At 53.1% G+C, this 15,642-nt stretch overlaps 1 protein-coding gene across 4 annotated transcripts in view; it reads right to left on the reverse strand.

Moving 5' to 3' along the window:
* Acot7 (acyl-CoA thioesterase 7) overlaps window positions 1-15,642 on the reverse strand; it is an 86,650-nt gene that overhangs the window by 48,902 nt on the left and 22,106 nt on the right. For all 4 annotated transcript variants that reach the window (XM_040734899.1, XM_040734900.1, XM_040734901.1 and 1 more), the window contains exon 2: window positions 10,859-10,976. In XM_040734899.1, coding sequence (XP_040590833.1) covers window positions 10,859-10,976 — 118 coding nt within the window. The remainder of the gene's footprint in view (window positions 1-10,858; window positions 10,977-15,642) is intronic.

The following is a 15,642-nucleotide window of genomic DNA, read 5'->3' on the forward strand; positions in this document are numbered from 1 at the left end:
GCTGACTGACTGTCCTTCACCCCATAATACCATCCCTGGCAGTCTAATTTGGACAGTCCTACAGGCGGAGTCTTAGGTTGTTAGGGCTGCTGTACAGAAACAAGCTGGTGGGGTGGGCTATGAACAACAGAAAGTCATCTCTTCATTTCCCAGACTAAGTTCAAGATGAAGACACAAGTGTACTCGACCCTGATGAAGCCCTTCTCCCGGGCTCACGGAGAACGGAGAGGACACCGCTGTCTCCTAACGCGCGGCCACCGAGCGGGCTGCCGGTCACACCTCAGCACTGAGTGAGACCGGAGGGCTTGGCAGGAAGGGAAGGGTTGCAAGGCAAGTCTGGGCTACACAGTGAACTTGAGGTCTATTTAGGGTACAAAACAAGACCTGGTCTCAAAAAGGCTAACAAAGAGATGAGGCACTGGGCCTCCAGGAAAGCTGAAGACCCAGTGACCTGAAGGGCTCAGCCTTCTACAGCCTCGGCCTTCAGAACACCGAGACCACAGCAGTACTGGGAGGACTCTTCAGCCTGGCCCTAGGAGCCCACCGCACCCATCTTTTGTTGGACCTGGGCCAACTTCACCGTTGTGGACAACCTTCCGCATCCAGCCCTGTCTGCACTTCAGGGGTCAGTATCTTGATACACGCTCCCAAAGACCCTCCAGAAGGCTAGCAGTGGCCACATGGACACTGGCCCTCAGGAGGCCCCTACTCAACCAGTGTATCTTCCATCCTTGCTAATGCAATGGCAAGATGCTTTCGTCCCTCGCAGTGGCACCGTGGGCCATCACTTTCCATAGGAACACGTGGCACTTTGTGACCATCCACTGAACAAGCAGCTCTCTTGGCTGCCACTAGGCTGGCAAGGATATAAGCAGCTCTGTTGTCACTGACCAGGCAATCCTGACCATAGCCCTTGACAAGAGCCAAGATGGAGGAACAGCTGCCCACGGCTACACAGCAGAGAGGTGATGGGGACATCCTTCTGTGTGCTGTATGTGTTTGTCTTATTCGTCCATGAATAAATGCTGATTGGCCAGTAGTGAGGCAGGAAGTATAGGCAGGGCTACCAGACTAGGAGAATTCTGGGAAGAGTAACTGAGAGTGAGTCTCTAGAGAGACGCCATGTAGCCACCAAAGGAGTAACATGCCGGAGTGTTATGGGTCAACAACAGCCTCGTGGCAATACATAGTTTAACAGAAATAGGCTAATACTTAAGAGAGAGCTAGACAACAAGAAGCCTGAGCCATTGGCCAAACAACTTTACTTAATATAGCCTCTGTGTGTTTATTTGGGACTAAAGGGCTGCAGGACACAATCCTCCGTCTACAGGCAGGTGATAGTTCCAGCCCTTGTTGTATCCCTCCATGTGTGTATGATTTAATGCATGGGCTTACACATGTGCACACATGGGGAGGCCAGAGGAAGGCATCAGGAGTTCTCTGTCAGTCTCCATTGCAGGGAACACAGGAACCCCTGAACAACTAAAGCCCCGAGAGAGTATGTTATATTGTCATGAGTACAGCCACATCAAGGACTCCAATTCCTCAGCCCTACAGGAGTGGCAAAGCCAGCTGAGGCTCAGGAGGGACGGTAAAGCTTCCCTCCAGAGTTGAAGTGTGAGTGAGTGCAGTGTGTGCCAAGACTAACACCCACAGCTCCCTCCTCCTGAATGTTTATATTTGAGACCGCTCACCAACAGAGACCTCCTACTCACACTACCGAGCCCCTCCCCTTGTACCATACCTAATAAACACGCTGGGGGATGGGTAGGTGCTGGGGGTGGGTAGGCGCTGGGGGTGGGTAGGTGCTGGGAGGTAGGTAGGTGCTGGGGATGGGTAGGTGCTGGGGGTGGGTAGGTCCTGGGGGTGGGGGTGGGTAGATCCTGGGGGGTGGGTAGGTCCTGGGGGGTGGGTAGGCGCTGGGGGGTGGGTAGGCACTGGGGGTAGGGGTGGGTAGATCCTGGGGGGTGGGTAGGTCCTGGGGGGTGGGTAGGCGCTGGGGGGTGGGTAGGTGCCTTCTATCAGAGTAAGCGTGTCCCTACCTAACCGTAGCTTTCCTGTCCATGTGTCTGTGTGTCTGTCTTTCTTCATTCCCCTGGTGTCCCTAGTCAGGTTTCAGTAAGTCTGGGGTGCACCTCAAGACAGGATCTCACTGAACCGGGAACTCACTGGTTTTTAGTAGGCTGGTGGCCAGTCAGTCCCAGACCCCACTCTCTGTATCCCACAGCAGCACTAGGATGAGAGGCATATGAGGCCAGGCCCAGCTTTTATGTGGGAGCTGGGGATCCAACCTCTGTCCTCAATCCCACTGAGCCATTCCCCCAGCCCCTGAGCACAGACAGCTCTCCTACCTGCCCCAGAGCTCACCCCCTCCCTGGCAGAGGAGGAGAGGGTTAGGAGCATGTCTCACACTCCTAGAACCCCTCTCTTTGGAAACATGACCAAGAGCCTGCTCAGCGCTCTCCCAGGTAATTCTCATAAAAACAGGCTGGAGAGTGAGCTTCTGATCTTACAGACAATACAGATAATCTTAGCAAGGCGACTAAGATGGGCAGGAAATGGAAAGCAGTCTTAATGCTCCCACCCACTATACTGCAAAATGAAAAAGGATCAAGGGGAGGCTACGTTGCCCTCGAGTTCATTCCCATGACTATGGCGCCACCCAGCGGCGGAAGCTGGAAAGGCAAAGGCTAGGCAGAGCCAGGGCACAGGCGCCCCTCTTCTTGAGTGTGGCGATTCTACCTCGAGGAGCTCTCCACACACGGTCAGCAAACCAACAGATGAGCAGGGCTAGGCAACGCTATTGGAGAGTGAGGTTAAGTCAGATCCCGACACAGAAAGAACATGGGCACAAGGCCGCACACACGTCCATGTCTGGAAGGCAGGAGCCTCGCAACTGCCCCGCGGCTGACCTGGCAGGCCAGGGCCGCTCCTCACCTGGATCATGGAGGCCCGGCAGGCCCATCCTCAGGCACCTCCAGCGAGCGCCTGCCCGGGGCCCAGGGCCTAGCAGGGGAAGAGATAAGTGAGTGAAAGAGGCAGCACGTTCCCGTGGGGATGCAGCTCTCAGACGAGACCAGGTGAGGAGACACTGGATGGAAACCCAGACGACAAGCTGGGAGAAACACGGCCAGGAAGGACAGACCAGAGCATCAAGGAGGGCAGTCCTGAGGCAGACCTAAGGCCGAAGCAAAGTCAGGAGAGCCGGAGTCAAAGGCAGACCAAGGGAGGCGGGACACAAAGGCTGGGCCCTTTCATCTTCCCTCAAGAACTCCAAGCAAGGACAATCTCCTCTGTGGAGGAGATCCTAACTGACCTCCACCTGTGCTGTCCCCAGGATGGACCTCAGGAGTCCTCTGTTTCCTTCTGACCCAAAGAAAGCAGCGCCCAGCCTGCACCCCATGGTCCCTCTGATCCCAGCAGTCCTGTCCGCAGAGGAGGAACCCCGCAGTGTCTAGGGAAGGGAGCTCAGGCAGGGGGAACACAACAAAGGCACCACACAAGAAAGGGCCGCGGACACACGGGGCTGAGTGGGTGACACAGCAGGGACTGGGTGGGGACTCTAGAGCTGGAGCCTGCTGCCCTACTGTGTGGTGTGCCCAAGTCACATTTAGAGAGACCGACTTATTCTGGACACAGACACCATGGGAGCTGAGCAGTGACCAGAAACACTCAGTCAAGAGGTCACCCTCCCAGCATGCCAGGTGACACTGCCGACCAGCGCGCTCAGACCAGGCGACACTGCCGACCAGCGTGCTCAGACCAGGATTAACTTGTGACCATGTCTAAGGCGTGAGAAAAGAATACCCAAACAGAGCCCCCAGATTTGAGTCCAACGAAGCAGAAACCCAAGTTCTATGTGCCCACACCTCTACAGCTCATCCCCTCAGAGATAGCAGCAGTGATAACGTCTCATGAGCGAATAAAACACTCCCTAATGGATGGTGGTGCTTAGGTTACTCCTACAGTTTTTCTGGTTTTTGTTTTTGTTTGTTTTGTTTTTTGTATAGGGCATCAGCTGCCCTGGAACTCACAGAGATTCACCTGAGTGCTGGTAGTAAAGACATGTGCCACCATGCCCAGCCTGAGTGTCACAATTTCTGGGGGCATCACTTCCCACTCATCTTCCCAAGTCTCTTCCTTCATCCCCAAGCCCGGGAACTTCTCCTTCCCAAGTCCACTCTCTTGTCAAGCCATCCTGAGATGCACAATGCCTTTCTTGAAGCGTCTCTACAGAAAGGGTGATCCCTCCTACAGCCACCAGAGGGCAGCTTTGTACACCAAACTTTGAGGGCAGTGCCTTCCTACACAAGGAGGCCAGTTTCACAAGGAAGTCCACGTCACAGCCTCGCCAAGCACATCATGGCTGACATGGCTCATTCTGCGCACCCAAGTTCCTGCCTTTCCACGGTGAGACAGGCTGCTCCCTGGTCGGTCTGAATGTCAGTGAGCCCCAAGTTCGAGTGTGTAAACTCTACACAGCAGAGGACCTTTGGGCGGTGGTTGCGTCACGGGGCCTGAGAGCATGGCCCTCAGATGAGGTCAGTGCTCTTTAGACAGAGAGGTCTCACTTGGACTCAACCATGACACGGAACCAACTACGACCTAGAAAGCCCGCTGGTGTGGGAGCCATCCTGGGTTTATGTAGCCAATCAGAGACACAGCAGGTGCCAGGGCGACATAATAAAGCAAATACAGGCAAGTGACCCTCAGGGGTTCTGTGAGAAACTGCTCACACTGCAGTAGCCTCCCAAGAGCGTGACAGTACGCTGTCAGACACAGCTTTACTGCAGCGACACTTACACAGCAAGACCTGGTTCAAAAGTCTGGTACTGCCCTGAAATCTGTTAACCATTACCTAAGCCGTTAGCAAGTTCTAGCTTACCGGTGGCTCTTGCTTCTGTGTGGTGGTGGCTGGTCAGCCAGGATGGCAGGTACTGAAGACTGTCTCTCAGACTCTCTCTAAGCTTGCAGTAGACCTGCCCTTTTCTAATCAAATGGCACCCACAGTGCAGGTTTCAAGGCTGGGCCCCAACTCCCCAGAATTGTCACCGCACTGCCGAGTTTCTGTGACATCCCAAACCCACGGTGGTGCAGCCCTGTTCCCGGTGTCCGTGCCAGGAGAGTCCACTCATGGAGCCAGTCACTGGCTTAATGCATCCCCACAATCAACTCCTCAGCCTTAAAATGTGGCCCCTGAGGTGGCGGTGACAGTGGCATCCTCAGGCCTTACAAGTGGCTAAGATGGTAGGCCAGTGCTACTTCAAATCTGGGAGCAGCAGGTCTCAACAGAGAGCTTACAAGGTGTGTGCTCGCTCACCCAAGCTTCACCGCCTTCCCGGCACACAGGCAGTATGGACCTAGAATACTCACTCTTAGGGGCCCTGGGGTTCTGGAAAGGTCACCAGCTGCGCCAGCCCTCAAGGAGCGGCCACCCATGCTGTAACACTTTGAAGCCAAGCACTGGCTCCTCTCCAGCTGTCCAGGTCCCAAATGCCATCTTCCATTCAGTAAAGGCCATTTCATCTACACCAATGCCTGCTATCTGCCGGGCCACCTGCTATCAGAGGTCTCCAGACCGGCGGCTCTCAGCCTTCCTAACGTCATGGCCAGTGGCTCTCAGCATTCCTAATGCTGTGACCCTTTAATACAGTCCCTCATGGGTGGTGACCCTCAAACCCCAATTATTTTATTTTTTAAAATAAGCAAATTAGTCGGGCAGTAGTGGCACATGTCTTTGAACCCAGTACTCAGGAGGCAGAGGTAGATGGATCGGATCTCTGTGAGTTCAAGGCCAGCCTGGTCTACAGAGCAAGTTCCAGGACACTTAGAGTTACACAGAGAGAACGTGTCTTGAAAAACCAAAAAAACAAAACAAATTATTTTCATTGATACTTCATAATTGTAATTTTGCTACTGTTATCAATTATAGTGTAAATATCTGTGTTTTTTCCAACCCCTGTAAAAGGATAGTTCAAGCCCCAGAAGGGTGGGGACCTACAGGCTGAGAACCACTGCTCTACACTGTACATGGAGTTGCTTTCCTGCCTGGTCCCACAGCCATTTAGCCCCAAATAAACACACAGAGGTTTGTATTAACTATAAACTGTTTGGCCAATGGCTTAGGCTTCTTACTGGCTAGCTCTCTCTTAATTATTAACCCAAAACTATTAATTTATGTATTTCTGCATGGCCTTATGTTACCAGAGAATGCCCTGTGTCCCATCTTCCCGGTAACTAGATGGCATCTCTCTGGAGGCTCCTCTCTACCTTCCTCCTCCCAGAATTCTCCTCATCCTGTAGGCCTGCCTATACTTCCTACCTGGCTACTGGCCAATCAGCATTTATTCATCAACCATAAGAGAAACACATATTCAGAGAACACGGGGCGTGCCCATCACTAGACTCTCTGGGTGACTCCAGGAGGGCTCCACGGCGGCTCCGGTTGCTTCGCCTGCACGCCTACGTCACGGCAGCTTGTCCTTTCTAAACCCTCACAGCAGCCTCTGCCAGCTTCCAACTGCCCTTCTGCAGGTGCCTCAGCCTCAATGGAACTCAAGTCAGGGTCAGGCCTGGCTCTGGACGGCGCTGTGGCTGAAGGGAAGGCGGGCTGGTTTGATCTTATCTCCAGACCAGGGAACATCCTGGACATCACTCCTGTGTTCACTGAACATCGCTTCTGAAGCCTGCCAAGGCTTCTCCTTCCAGCTCACAGCCTGTTTGGCTGTCTTCAGTCGGCCTCAGCTGCACACGCTCCTTCCTCACAGCTTCACCATTTCCAATGTCCAACTTCAAATGACGCTTGTTGGAAGCCCGGCAGTGGTGGGCGCAGCTTTAATCCCAGCACTCAGAAGGCAGAGGAAGGCGATCTCCGTGAGTTTGAGGCCAGCCTGGTCTATACAACGAGTTCCAGGGCAGCAGGGCTACACAGAGAAACCCTGTCTTGAGAAAAACAATCAAAACAAAACAAAAACAGTCATTGGAGCTGGGAATGTAGGGAACTGGTAGGGTGTGTGCTTAGCATGCATGAGGCCCTGGGGTCAGTGCTCAGCACCACACACACCAGACTTGGTGGTTCACACCTACACCCCACTAACACACACCAGGCTTGGTGGTTCACACCTACACCCCACTAACACACACCAGACTTGGTGGTTCACACCTACACCCCACTAACACACACCAGGCATGGTGGTTCACACCTACACCCCACTAACACACACCAGACTTGGTGGTTCACACCTACACCCCACTAACACACACCAGGCTTGGTGGTTCACACCTACACCCCACTAACACACACCAGGCATCGTGGTTCACACCTATACCCCACTAACACACACCAGGCATGGTGGTTCACACCTACACCCAACTAGTGCCCTGTTGGCCAGAGAGGAGGAGACCACCTCATTAAAGAGAGTGAGTAGCTACACAGGACCCCGTAGGCTGATGTGAACTAGACACCGGTCCTGTTCAGGACAGGGACCCAGACAGACACCGTGTGTTCTGATCTGAAGTTAGGACTCGCCTGACTCCAGACTCCAGACCAGGGCCTGTGGGAGCCACAGCTCCTGAAGGATCCAGAGTGAAGGTGGTGAGAGGCCCCTCAGCCATCCAGCAGCTTTGTCTCTGCTGATTCCCACCCTCCACACTGAGGTCAAAGCCAAACCTTATTCCCTGGGACTCCAAGCAGGGCTGACAACGCCAGAGCCTCCAGATGCACACCCACAATTCCAACACTTAGAAGGTAGAGACAGGACGATCAGAAGTTCAAATTCAGTCCAGCAAGATGCCTTAGCTGGTAGAGACACTGGTTAACAAACCCAATGACCTAAGTTCATTTTCTGGAAACTACAGGGTAAAAAGAGAGAACACACTTCTGTGAGTTGTCCACATGCCCACAGCACATACTTCCTCTCCCAGCAAATACATAGACAGACAGGCAGACATTAGAAAATATTGAAAGTCCAAGTTCATCACCGGCTACATGGGGGTTCAAGGCCAGCTGAAGTTCTACATAAGACCCTATCTCAGCCAGGCGTTGGTGGCACACACCTTTAATCCCAGCACTCAGAGGCAGAGGCAGGTGGATCTCTGTGAGTTCGAAGCCAGCCTGGTCTACAGAGCCAGTTCCAGGACAGCCTCCAAAGTCACAGAGAAACCCTGTCTCGGAAAAAAAAAAAAAAAGAGACAGAGAGAGATCCTATCTCAAAAACCAAAACATTAATAAAGTGAATTCAGCTGAGTTCCTTCAGCAGGATACTGAGAGGTGACTATAAAATTAGGTTGGGGGGGGGAGTGGAAGCTGGGAAGAAGAGAGGGGGAGAAGAGGAAGAGAGAGTAGGTCACGGGGGAACAGGAAGGTTGAGTGGGGGGGTAGAATAGGGGAAGGAGGTAATCATAGGTTAGAAGACAGATCAGGCACCAGAGTGATCTCTAGTGATCTAATGGGATGATACCAACTGGCAAGCTAAGCAATAGTGGAGAGACCACCTTGAATGCCCATTCCTGATAATGAACTTGATGTCTATAACCATCCGGGAGCCTTCATCCAGTGACTGATGGAAGCAGAGGCAAACACACACAGTAAACACTGAACTGAACCCATGGAACCCAGTGACAGAGAGAGAGAAGCGAAGAGCAAATTGGCAAAGAATGGACTGGCAAAACCAGCAGAGACAGCTGATCTGAACAGGGGAGAGCTCTTGGACCCCAGACCGACAGCTGGGAGGCCAGCTTGGGACTGATCCAGACCCCCTGAGTGTGAGAGTCAGTGAGGAGGCCTGGGCAACCTATGGAGGTCTGGGCAGTAGATCAGTATTTATCCCGGGCATACAAATAGACTTCCTGTGTCCATAACACAAAGAGGGTTGCTCTCTCAGCTTGGACTCTTAGGGGAGAACCTGGACCCTGCCCTGAGTGAAATGACAGACTCTAAATATCCCCTATGTGGAAGGAAGTGGCGATAGGGTGGGAGGCTGGGGGAGGGATGGTGGGGAGGGTGCGGGAGGAGGGGAGGGAGAGGGAACTGGGATTGACATGTGAAGCAAGCTATTTAAAATTAAAAAAAAAAAAAAAGAATTAGGTTCAGTCGTGTTGTGTCTCGAGGAATGAAGAGACCCAAGGAGAAAGAAAGAGAAGCCTAGAACACACACACTGACATGGATGAGACCCTAAACAGTTACAACAGCAGTAACTGATTGGAACTGGAGTGTCACAAGACTTAGGAACAGGGCTGGAGGGATGGTGACCAGGACTCTGTTCCCAGCGCTCACGTTGGGCAGCTCACAGCTGCCTATGATTGAGCTCCAGGGCACCTGGCAATCTCTTCCAGCCCCCAGGGTACCCACACTCATGTATACATACAAAAGACACAGGCACACATATATCCTGCATGGTACTCGCACTCATGTATACATACAAAAGACACAGGCACACACATATCCTGCATGGTACTCGCACTCATGTATACATACAAAAGACACAGGCACACATATATCCTGCATGGTACTCGCACTCATGTATACATACAAAAGACACAGGCACACACATATACATATTTTTTAAATTTAAAAATCTTAAAAACAGCGACAAAATACCAGGGTTTCATCAGTACTAAGGTGCTTCAGGGTGGGGTGAGGGGAAGGAATGACTGCTTATAAATCCTCATAGCAGATACGGTTAGCAAAGAATGTGAACAATTGAAGAATTGTCAAAATGTGCCACAGACCATAGCAGATATGGTTAGCAAAGAATGTGAACAATTGAAGAATGATGAAAATGTGCCACGGTCCCAAGCCAGGACATTCCTGCTTAAATATCAATAGATTTGTTCAATGCAAGTTTGTCACAGACCGTGATTTGAAGAGAGGACAACATACGTGACGTACAATAAACAATGAGCAGCAGGAGGCTCTGTCCTTGTTATGGCAGGCTGCGGAGCCAGGCCAGCATGTCCCTTGTCCAGCTGCCCAGCTTGACCACCTCAAAACACATGGTGCCTCTCTGGGTTCCGTGTCCTGAACAGAGCCGGTGTTCCCATCAGCCCACAGGGCTCCCGTGTACTGACCACTCTCGAGAGGTGAGTCTCCTCCTCTCTGGAGGACAGGGCACTAGCTGAGAGCCAGAGCCCACAGGTAATACACTGCAGACTCCCTGCAGGCCACCCCTGCACCACCGCAGCAAGCAGCTGTCAAGGCAGACTCTCTCTCCCGAAAAAATGCCAGGTCCGTCTGGCTGTCATCTCATGGCAGCCTACAGAGACCCTGAAGTTCTAAACCCCGACAGCCTGTCCGACAGGCCCCAAAATAGCTGCCGGTCACCTCCCGCTGCACAGCTCCTGTGCAGAAAAAACACTGGCCCCAGGGACATGCAGGGCCAGCGATACTCAGACCACAGCTGAAGCACAAAACGCCAAAGCACTTGCCTACAACGACCGGAGCTCAGTCAGGGACAGAAGTGAGACTCAGGCAGCCTGCCACCCACACTTCAGCTCTTAAACATGACAGCAGATCCGCACAGGCATGGAATATTTCTGACCACAACCAAGGAGCTACCAGGGCTCCAACCGGGGCCTATGGGAGCCACAGCTCCTGAAGGATCCAGAGTGAAGGTGGTGAGAGGCCCCTCAGCCGTCCAGCAGCTTTGTCTCTGCTGATTCCCACCCTCCACACTGAGGTCAAAGCCAAACCTTATTCCCTGGGACTCCAAGCAGGGATGACAACGCCAGAGCCTCCAGAGACCCAGACCCAGCAGGCAAGGCAAGTGAGCTACTGTCCAGACCCCATGCTGTTAGGGCTGTGGGGTCCAGACCCGTATGGGTAATCCCAGCGCTTATGAACAAGGGCCCAGGCCTTACCCCATTCTGGCTATTACAGTGCCGGGTGCTGATGATGACTCCAGCCTCCTCAATCATCTTCAGAATGGTCCCTCCATGAACATTGCCAGCCACGTTGGCATCATCTGGCCGCATGATCCTACAGTGGGTAGGAGAAATGAGATGAGCCTCTTCCAGAGGACACTACTATGACCCCTGGGGAGAGAAGCAAGTGTACCAGAGGGCTGGCTGCCTCCCACAGGCAGGACAAGAACTTTTCACACATCTGGGCTTTCCCTCAATATAGTGAGCCCATCAAGGCTAATCTGACAGGCACAGAAGGGTTTCACAGTCCTCCTCACAGACGACAGGAGGCGAGCAGAGGACCTTCCCTTCCTGAGGCCACAGGTGTCTGTAGGGAAAAGCCCACCTGGCCTGGAAGGAATGACAGCAATAGTTTTCCCGAGACCACCAGACAAGGAGGCGGCTCAGTGCTGAAGCCCCTAAGAGAGCACGGGCCAGGCTCGCTCACCACGGGCCAGATCTCTGATCCCAGGTGAGCTGAGTAAGCACAAGACTCAGACTGAGTCCCAGGAGCAAACCCCAGAGCAGAACTTATCAAGAGGCCCAGGGGACAGGGTAGTTACAGCTGTTCTGAAAATTGGCACAGGCCACAGCTTCAAGACCTCTAAACGCTCGTGGGCCCACTGCCTCTTGCTTGACCACAGCGTGGGGAGATCTTCATGGGAGTTAAGGGAGTGCCAAGGACCCAAGGTTGGGAGCCGGGAGCTCTCAGGGTCAGGGAGAATAGAAACATCAGCTCGTTCTTCCAGACAAGAGACTGTCACTTCCTGAGGGCAGCTAGCCACTCAGAGGCTGCATGAAACCTCGGGCTGTCAACAGCCAGTGTGGTGCTATCACAAGCTGTCCTGGCAGCGCCGGCAATGCCCCAGACATCTGTGTCCCTAACAACATGCACCTTCTGGGGTGACGGTACTGGGTGCATGCCTATGTGTCTAACACTGTCTGCGGCTCAGTCCTGCTGAGTGAGGTCCCAGACCATATGCTCAGGCCTATTGCTGCCTTCTTACAGCAGCTGACAGACTGAACAAGCAGCTGTCAAGATTCTAGGAGAACAGGCTCGGTCCCAGCTCCGAGCATCTAGGTATCCAGGACAAGCTGCCAATCAATTACTATCTGAATTCCTCATTCCTTCACCTCTTCACCTGTAAAATGGACAGATGTCACAGCAGTGACGCCTCAGCTGACTAGAGCGAGACAAAGCCTGGAAGGATCCAGGGCGCTGCGGCTCAGCCAGGTGACTACACAGTGACACCAGCCCATGCTAAGCTCCCTTCACTGCACACTTAGCTGGTTTGGTCAGAGGCTTCACGAAAGATCCAAAAGCAGATGGCAAACTCGCTTGATGCCACCCACACTCGGAGCCACTCCTTCGTCAAGTAAAACGATATAGAGCAACCAAACCTGCCTGCTCCCAGGGTGAGAAGCCTCCAGAGTGGCTGCACGCACACCATAATGGTAACTTGAGGTTTAGTACTACACAAAAAATACACAAGGGAGTCCTAAGCCATGACGGTAGCTTCTAGAGCCTTCACTTAAGTATTTTAAGAATTTGAGTTTTTTCCAGAAGTTCCCAAATAACTGAAGTACAGAAAAATTAGTATCTGGAGTACTCAGCCAAAATTGGGACAGCTGTATCCCAGCCCCTCTCGCGAACACTTGAGGAGCATCACAGAAGAGTCGGGGGAAAGGCTGTAAGACCCAGAGGGTTAGGAGGGCTCGGCAACCCCGTCTTCTGGACATGATGGGGCTCACAACGGCTTCAGGTGCCTGCCAGCCCTGCAGCACGAGAGCAAGCCGGCCAACACGGCTGCCAAGGGGAGATGGGAGGGGGTGACGATCCCCACCCCTAGCCGAGGGAGGTAGTGGTGGCTGGTGGGTCCTAGTGGAGTCGTCAGACCTATATCAAGCTTCCCTGCAAGTGACTGCACACACATAGCTGATGTCAAGCTCTCTATGCATGGCTGAGTACACACGGCACACACAATGATTGAAGGATGCGCTTGTGCTTATGTGTCTGTATGAGTGTGCCGCGTGTCCAGGCTCCTCTGAAGGCCAGAAGTGGGGTCAGATTCCCCACAGCTGATATTAACAGACGGTTGTGAGCCACCCAGTGTGAGTGCTGAGAACTCAACTCAGATCCTCTGAAAGACCAGCAAGGGCTCTCAACAGCTACGTCGTCATCGCTCCAGCCCAACAACAATTTTAAAGAAGAATGATGGGTACAAAACCAGACATAGCGGCTCACACCTGTAATCCCAGCACTCAGGAAGCTGAGGCAGGAGGATTAACATCAGCTCAAGGCTAGCCTTGGCAACACAGCAAAACCTCGTCTCAGAAAGAATGGGTGACAACAATGGGGACAATCTGAGTTGGAAGCATTCTGGAGACTGACCACCCAGAACCTTCTGTTGCCCGTGAAGAAGGGAATGTCAGCTAGACTAGGACTCAGTTTCGGGTTTAAACCATATCAGTCTAATAGTCCACACAGAGCATCCCTGGGCAGCCTCAGCCACTTCCTCCTCACTCGTGGACCGGCCAGGGCCCAGCCATCCCTAGAGCACCCTGCAGACGTATTCTCAGGGTGCAGCCCACCTTCCCTTCAGACACCCATGCAGTCCAGGGGGCAGACGTGAGGCAGGAGAATGCTGTTCTAAAGCAAAAAGCAGACATCAGAATTCGTGAGAAGGACCGTGATCGGGGTCATTTTTTGTTTTTTCCCCCAGGGGAAGGGAAGCCCTTTTTTTTTCTTAACGATGTATTTATTCTTATTTTATGTGCATTGGTGTTTTGCCTGCATGTATGTCTGTGTGAGAGTGTCATAAGACCCCTGGAACTGGAGTTACAGACAGTTGTGAGCTGCCGTGTGGGTACTGGGAATTGAACCTGGATCCTCTTGAAGAGCAGCCAGTGCTCTTAACCACTGAGCCACCTCTCCAACCAAGGGAGAGCCTTTTTTGGGGGGGAGTTCTTTTTTGGTTTTCTGAGACAGGGTTTCTCTGTGGCTTTGTTACCTGTCCTGGAACTCACTTTGTAGACCAGCCTGGCCTCGAACTCACAGAGATCCGCCTGCCTCTGCCTCCCGAGTGCTGGGATTAAAGGCATGCGCCACCAACACCCGGCTGGGGGAGCCATTCTTATCCACAGACTCACAGAAGGCATTCTGGCCACACCTGTCCTGACCACAACTGGCACAAACTCCTTGGGATCTTTCCACTGTAGAGTCGTGCATAACCTGGGTTGAACCCAGTTTATTTCTCTGCCAAGCCCCACCCAATAACTAGGAAAGTGGTTGTATCTGGAATTAGACCTGTGCAGAGTATTAATTAACCCATACTGCTCGTGGCCAGACAGCCTGACAAATATCTAAACCAATTTAAAAACCGGGCAGATGTATTTTGGCCTGTGGTTCCCAGAGGTTTGAGTCCAGGGGCAGCAGAGTCAAGGCTTACAGCCTGAGTTGAGGAGGAGGGCCATGGGGGTGGAGCGGACAGAGGTAGCTCATCTGTTACTGTGGGGATGAAACTTCCTCATAGGCCCATGCTTTAGACACCTGGTCCCCAACTGGGAGCACTAGTTTGGGGGATTCTGAGAATGGGGTACACAGCCCTGGCAGAAGCAGGGGTAGGCCTGGTCCCTGGGCCACCATGATATGCACAGCCTCCTCTGCATGCCCCGCCACTAACAATGAGTTGCTTTGCCTTCCCCACCACCATGACTGAAGGAAACCAAGAGCCAGACCCACTCTTCCGCCCATGTGTCAGGGGCTGTGGTCTGGAAACCAGAGACAAGAGAGGAAGAGATGAGGGAAAGACATAGCCTGCAAAGTCACACAGCCAGGGACCTGCTGCCCCAGATGTTCACACACACACACACACACACGCACACGCACACGCACGCATACACAACACAAACACCACACACACACACACACATATACACTCTTGCACGCATGCACGCACCATGCACGCACCTTCCATTCCAGTTCTGAGTCTATCCATGAACTACTCACTGATGAGGACAGAGCCCTCAGGACCCTGGCACTTCCCAAAAGGCCACCTCTTCATCGGGGACCAGGCTGTCAATACATGGTCTTGTAGGACTTGTGCCCAAGATGAGCTTGAAAGCCCTTACAGGAGCATGGAAATCCTGAGGCACAGAAAAGCCACTGCTCACAGAGTAAGAGACTAGAGTCCCTCAGCCACAGCCAGGGAGCACCAGAGATCCCTGGAAGCCTCTAGAGACTAAGAAGCAGGAAAGACTCTCCCACAGCCACTGTGAGCCCTGGATTTGATACTTCTGTCGTTTCTGCCATTCTAAGTCACTCCTCACAGCAGTGCCACGCCCCATACCCATCCTACTCCACCCACTCCTGCCGCCTCCCCTTCACCCCCCCGGGCACACCGACAGCGCGGGCACTAGAGAGCCACTTAGATTGTAGTGGCCTCAGGCCCAGCTGGCCCCACCACCAGTTTTGGCTGCAGCTTGGGAAGGGGGGTGACCTCTGTCTCCTCCTCCAGCCCACTGAGACTTCGGCCAGTATCTCTAATCCGCCCTGAAAATGTCAGTGCTAAAATTAAAACACTGCTGTGTGGAAACCATGGCAACGATGGGAGAGGTGTGCCTGGCTCCCTCCACGTCAGGGCTGAAAGGAGTCAAGCAGAAAGTCCCACCAGGCACGGTCAGGTCTGGGTGGCACCCAAAGACAGATGGGGAACCTTGAGCCTATTGCTGCCCCCCCAGGG

The sequence above is a fragment of the Mesocricetus auratus genome, unplaced genomic scaffold, assembly GCF_017639785.1.
Source record: "Mesocricetus auratus isolate SY011 unplaced genomic scaffold, BCM_Maur_2.0 Super-Scaffold_100042, whole genome shotgun sequence".
Classification (NCBI taxonomy): domain Eukaryota; kingdom Metazoa; phylum Chordata; class Mammalia; order Rodentia; family Cricetidae; genus Mesocricetus; species Mesocricetus auratus.